This window comes from Poecilia reticulata, linkage group LG21 (genome assembly GCF_000633615.1).
Source record: "Poecilia reticulata strain Guanapo linkage group LG21, Guppy_female_1.0+MT, whole genome shotgun sequence".
Lineage (NCBI taxonomy): Eukaryota > Metazoa > Chordata > Actinopteri > Cyprinodontiformes > Poeciliidae > Poecilia > Poecilia reticulata.
In genome coordinates this window covers 12,954,422-12,961,020 of record NC_024351.1, presented here as the reverse complement: position 1 = coordinate 12,961,020, position 6,599 = coordinate 12,954,422, and the positions used below count along the sequence as shown (strand labels likewise).

The following is a 6,599-nucleotide window of genomic DNA, read 5'->3' as shown; positions in this document are numbered from 1 at the left end:
TAAATTACTACAAACATTTTGATTTTTATTGCAAAAAAATCAMAAAAAGATTCACGAAATCCTGGAAGGACCGAAAAGATGTTACCGTATTTTCGGACTATAACCATGCGTTTWATGCCCTAGTGCAGCGTTTCTGTGGATTTTTCTTCCACCACCAGGGGGCGCTTTAGCAGGAAGTGAATCATTGGAAGTCTAAACTGGAAATCAAAGAAGAAYGTGCTAATTTTCATTTAGAACAAGCACATGCTAACAGCAGGCCTGACAGAGAAATGTTTTCAAACTCATACCACCTCRTCACGGAAACCACACGCAGAAGTTCAGATGATGCAGCTTTTAAKTTGAAAGGCTATCGATCTGTTAGGCTATCGATCAACAGATCGAAATAGAGCAGCGGAAATAGAGCCGCTGCATGTAAGCCCGGCGTGAACAAATCCATGGATCGGCTTTTTATTTTTATTTTTAGTTTAAGTTTTTTTTTTTTTTAGAGCTTTTTGAGTTCTTTTCGTCCAAAATGGTCACAGGCGACAATTGGACCACAGTCCATTATTCCAGGGGTAGGCAACGCAATCGGGAGGCGCGGCGAGGCACCGAACCACTGGGCTCCCCCTCAACAACGCTGGAGACCTAGCTATGCTTCGGTGACCCGAGGCTACACCGCAAATCGCAGCAGGAGCTCCGGTCCTCCACGCCAGCGCTTCCAGAGCCAGCATCGCCCCCCTGGTAACGGCGGAATGTCCCATCCACGGCAGAGGGGCTTCCAACAGCGCCGAGGACCACATCCTTCTGGCCGAAACGGAGGATTCTGGCAACAACCGGACCGCTCACAGCCCCGCAACCAGTACCGCCAGCCACGTCCTCGCTCCCGGGGCTGGAATGGGAACGGAGGACCACGGCAGCAGCACCGGTGGCTACAACCAAGGCAGCAGCAGCAGCAGCAACAGCAGCCGCAACGTCCCGCACCCCAGAGCAGACCGAACCGCACCGATCACCAGCAATCAGACGACCCGGAGTTCGCGGATAAGGTCAGAGCCCTGCACAGGCTGCTTAAAGCTCATATTAGAATAATAATAATAAAAAAAAGAATCAGCAATGAAGACAGAAAAGTGAACACAGGAGTGTGAATTTATGTGCTGAATGATGTATCTGGTAATAAATCAGCAATGAAAAATTAGCTGCAGATATGTGTCACTAGCCCTCCAGTTGATAAACACATGCCAATTTGCATCTGTAACTACCTCTATCAGCAATGGATCATTTATGATTGTGCTTCTGTGCTGTCATACATGGCAACACCCACCACCTCAAGAATGTGTCCCAGAAAGACCGTGATCCGCCGGCCATTCAAAGGATCACCACCAACCTGGCAACAGCAGTTAAACCTGCTAACCCATCCAGCAGAACGCTGGACCTGATTGATGGGAATGCCAGGAACTGGGCTTTCAACACGATGTGCATCTTGAGGCAACATTACGAGGAGGTAAGAGAGGAGGAGAAACAGCGGCTCCTGACAATGGGAGGAGACATGCTGCGGCCAGTGGAGGTTGCTTTGAAGTGGGCCAAACGCAACCTCTGCAGGAGATTTAACCCGGAGCAGCAGATGAGGCGCAGGCATCATGAGGTAGCATCAGATGCTACCTCTTAGCATCTGATGATGATGAGGATGCTCCTGCCTCCTCCTCCTCCTCCTCCTCCTCCTCATCCAGCCCATCTTCTCAACCACCGAATGCAGATGTGGGAGGGCTTCCAGGACAAGCTGCAGAAGTAGAGGCTGAACCTGTTGAACATGCTTCACCAGATCAAGCTACGGGCACAGATGATGGGGGTTATGATTATCCTCACCAGTCCCCCTCCCAGCCAATGGCCCCTCATTCCTCTCCTTCGTCCCCACTCCCTCCTCCTCCTCCCCCCCAGCCTGTCATGTCAACCACAGCAACCATGACAGACCCTATCCAAAACATCTGGTCGCCTTACACGTCTGAGAGGGATGCCAGCAGTCCCTCTCATTCAACTGATGACGTCACTCCCTTGCCCCAACGTCAACAGGACCCCCCCCCAGAGAGACCACCTCTGTCCCCCCAAGGGAACCACAAGCCTCTCCACGGGGAAGGAGGACCCCTGCTCCGGATGAGGACATCTCATTTGTGGCCGMGTTTCTACAGGAGGAGCTGCAAAGATACAGRGCTACGACTCCGTGTCCGACCACCAGGCCTTCCCCTCCTCCCTCCTTGACCTCTGATCCTGCATCTCAAGGACGCCTGGCTTCACTGCGACCAAGGTTGGCTCCCATTCAACGGAGACTTCAGGTCAGCACCCAGCGCAAGCTCACCTTTGGTGTTCCGGCCTCGATCTCCTCCACCCACAACACTACGGAGCCTGCAGTGAACCAGGCCACGACGGCAGCGAGGCAGGAAGGCATCCTGAACAAGACCAGGAACTGGGCCCTCAACCTCGACAGGAAGTACGTCATCGTGGGAGACTCCAACGTGSCGAGATTTYCTAGTGTGAGCAACCCAGACCTGCAAGTTGTCAGCTTCTCTGGTGCCAGATGGAGACATCTGRCACACCTGTTGRGGAGGACGCCGATCAACGAAGGTGTGGAACGCCTGATCCTTTCCCTGGGAATCAATCATAGATCCCAGAGGAACAAGGAAGCTGTGGTGAGAGAGATGAAGGCAGCTGTGAGAGCAGCCAGGACTAAATGTCCCAACGCAGATGTGTTTGTTCCTGAGATTAATTTCTCATCTGCTCTGCCTCAACAAGAACAGGCAACTCTCTCTCACCTCAACACTCACATCATGCAGCTTCCCGGCTACATCCCTGCACTGAGGAAGTCGTCCTTCACGGTGGCCAGGGACCAGATCCACTGGACCAAGGCCACTGCATCCCGTCTGCTCAGCCACTGAGGTGAGTGGTTAAAATAGATATCCCTGAGAGCCTTGTTGAAAAGGAAGGGCACTCTCAGATTGTACAGAATAATATCTGTAATCTTTCAAAATCATTTACTCTGAGTGATGCACAGAGTTCCCTTTTGAGCAGAGGTCTAACTTTCATTCCTAGCCAGGTTGAYAACAAACGTATAACTAAAATGCAAATGAGGTTTGAATTACAAAAGTATCACAGATGAATAAAATTGGCAGTATATTATAAGGATGATGTGTCTAATGACRGCAATAAGAAATTACCGTKCTTAMCTGAATCCGACTGGTCTCCTCCAATCACCGCTCTTCCTCCTGAGGTGGAAAAATTAATTTYCAAAGACCTAAACTATTTGGATAAAGACTTTAAATTTATTAAAMCCCKACCTAACCTAACTATAGAAGAAACTAAAGYACTTAAAGAATTGATGGATAATAAAAATATTATAATCAAACCTGCTGATAAAGGCAGTGCCATTGTGATTATGGATAGAGAACAATACGTATGGGAGGTCTATAAACAATTACATAATGAAACATACTATAAGAAATTGGATACTCCCATCTATAAAGAAACTGCCCCCCTAATAACTAAAATAATAGAAAGTTTGCAGAAAAAGAAATTTATTAATGCTAAACAAAAGTCCTTCCTGCTTGGGCCTCCTGAACCCAGAGCCAGGAGATTTTATTTGCTCCGTGAGATCCCCCACGGAAGGCCAGTAGTCTCAGACTGTGGGAGTGAAACATATAATACGGCTGAATTTATTGACCATTATTTATATCCTCTATCCATAAGACACAAAAGCTACATCAAAGATACATACGATTTTATTGAGAACATTAATTTCTCTACCTCAGGACTCTATTCTATTTACCATTGACATCGACAGTTTGTACACCAATATTGACATAGATGAAGGAATTGGTTGCATTAAAAAAATATTTTTGAAATATCCAGATTCGAGGAGGYCAGATCGTGAGTTAATACAACTATTAGAGATCAACCTGAAGAGGAATGATTTTGTGTTTGATGGAAACTTCTTCCTGCAGATTAAGGGCACAGCCATGGGTAAGAAATTTGCACCTGCATATGCGAATATATTCAYRGCTGACTGGGAGGAGAGGGCCCTGTTTTATTTCAGGTATCTGGACTCACTCTGAAGCAGAATTTAAGGAGTTCCTCCATCACCTAAACACACATAATCCATCCATAACAGTGAATTCTACCACGAGCGTTAAAGCMGTAGATTTCTTGGACACAACCACATTTAAAAGACCAAATTTTGTCACAACACATAAATTGGATATTAAAGTTTTTTTCAAAGAAACAGACACACATGCCCTTTTATTTAAAACAAGTTATCATCCAAGGCACACTTATGCCAGCCTCATTAAGTCACAACTCCTCAGATTCYACAGAATATGCACGCAGAAAGCAGATTTTGAGGAGGCAGTTAAGATCCTGTTTTCTGCACTTACTAAGAGAGGATACTCCAGAACTTTCCTCAGGGCGTGTAGGAAAAACTTCTTGGAGTCCAGACCCCCCGATCCATCTCCGATGATTCCTCTGRTCACAACTTTCACCACTTCAGCAGGTAAATTTGTATAYAACATCAAACAGAATTTTACTAAATTCCAATCAGAAGCCTCTTTACTCCAAAACTACAAAATAATTGCGGCCTACAAAAGAAACAAAAATTTGAGGGATTTCCTCGTTGAAGCTGAAGTAAAACCTCTGGAGAGGCCTAAGGTGAAAGGTCAGAGTGAGTTTTTCAAACAGTTGAGTTGGGTACAAAATAAATTCAACAACACAATTTTCAAATTGGACCAATTAGGACACCCTAAATTAAAAAATTGTGTTTATTTAATCACATGTCGAATTTGCAAAATAAATTATGTGGGCGAGACGGGAAACACTCTCCTCACCCRTTTCGTCCAACACAGACATAATATCCAAAAACAAAAWAAGACCCATGTACCCCTAATTCAACATTTCATCAGACACGACTGGMCCTCTGTCTCGGCTCTGGTGCTGGAATGAAATCCAGCATGGTCTCCAGCCCAGAGGAGGAGAGCTGAAAGGCTCTGGATTCGCAGGCTGGACACTAGAATCCCCAGAGGTCTTAATGAGAGGTAGGCTCCACTGTGGATTCCCCCGGCCGAACGTGCCAGTGCACTTGGGTGGGGAAGAGGGTGAGAGGAAGGGGGCCATGGGATAAATACTTTGGTTCCTGACCTCTGACCCTGAACCCAAACCCTGCTCCAACCCGCAACTCACCTCCTGCTTGTCAACCTCTGCTGAGGTTAGCACCTCTTGTCACCTCTGCTGGCTTTATTAAGGACAAGAGCGACGGAGATATCAGCGGCTTATAGCCTGGAGCGGCTAAAATATGTACAGTTTGTGAACAGGTTTCATCAATACATTCTGGCACAACTGGCCCTTTAAGAGCGTTTATGACCTTGATTTGGCACAAAACAAAAATGAGTTTGACACCCCTGCTTCATAGCATCTTCTCAACAATAAAGGATTGCAGCTTTTGGGGGTCAGTATCTACCTGAGCAGCAGCACAGGGGGACACATTGCAGGTACAAATATATATTTTTAAAAAAGCTTTCTTTGTCAGGTTTCAGTCTGCAGCTGCAGCCGTGAAATCCTAGAGGAAAAACAATGGGAAGYGGCTGAGCAGCGAATGTGGTCGACAGAAGGAAAGCCGCCCTTGTCCTTTTCATGTGGTTTCAAGCTGTCCCCCTGGCAGCCAGCTGCTTGTTGATTTACACCACARCAGCAATTCACAACGCAAACACACCCCAGACAAATAATTATGTCAACTTGGCTCTTTTGGGTTATTAAGGAAGCCAAAGTGAAAATATTTCCCACAAAGGCCAACATTAGAGTAATGCTATACAAGAGATGATGGTAAGTGAACCGCAGTGACGGATCTACTGCAGTGCATGAGCGAAGGGAGGCTTTGGGAGTATCAAGCTTTACCAGTTCAATAAAGTGGTGCAAGTAAAATTAAAATTTAAAGGCGGCATGAAACATTGCAAAAACAACACCAATGTTTAATCTTAACTTCTGAGGACTGGCTATGCAAAATGTTAGCATTTACACTCAATTCCTTGTACAGTTCAGGACAAACTAATACACAAAAATTAATGATTTACAACAAAAATACTTATACAATAAGATGACACATATTTTGGAATATTTTTTTGGTGTCTTTAACGTTCAACACTAAAATCAAAGCTGATTTAACCGTTTAACCTGCAGTCTTAGTGCGACGCTCGGGAAGAGGGCAGCAGATGTCACGGCCGGCTAACATCATACAGATGTGAGCTACGTACAAGATATTTGGACACAAAATATCTTTTTTTTTCCTCTACAATTTTGTTAATAGCATATAAAAACTCCAAAAATTATTCTTTTCTTTTGTATTTAAAGGAAAATCTCAAGGAATTCACCGTGCGTTTTTTTTTTCCTGAGATCACATTGGAAAATGCACCACTACTTGCTGATTGGCGCTCTGCGTCGAGCGGCGAAAGTTCAGACCCTCAACGYGCCTCCACATAGACTGAATGTAAACCAGACGTACCTCAAAAAGCGTTTAGTGTGAATACGCCATAAGACCTGCTCTTCAGTGTGTGAGGATATTGCTGTAAATGCTCAGTCAGATCCGCCGGACC

General features: G+C 45.6%; 1 protein-coding gene across 1 annotated transcript; it reads left to right on the top strand.

Annotated features, from left to right (window-relative positions):
• The first annotated feature begins 511 nt into the window (after window positions 1–511).
• LOC103457639 (uncharacterized) lies at window positions 512–6,241 on the top strand. The gene is made up of 5 exons (XM_017302121.1): window positions 512–554; window positions 668–1,022; window positions 1,348–1,618; window positions 2,160–2,904; window positions 6,187–6,241. The coding sequence occupies exons 1-4, from the start codon at window positions 512–514 to the stop codon at window positions 2,901–2,903; spliced, it is 1,413 nt and encodes a 470-aa protein (XP_017157610.1). The 3' UTR covers window position 2,904; window positions 6,187–6,241.
• The last annotated feature ends 358 nt before the right edge of the window (window positions 6,242–6,599 follow it).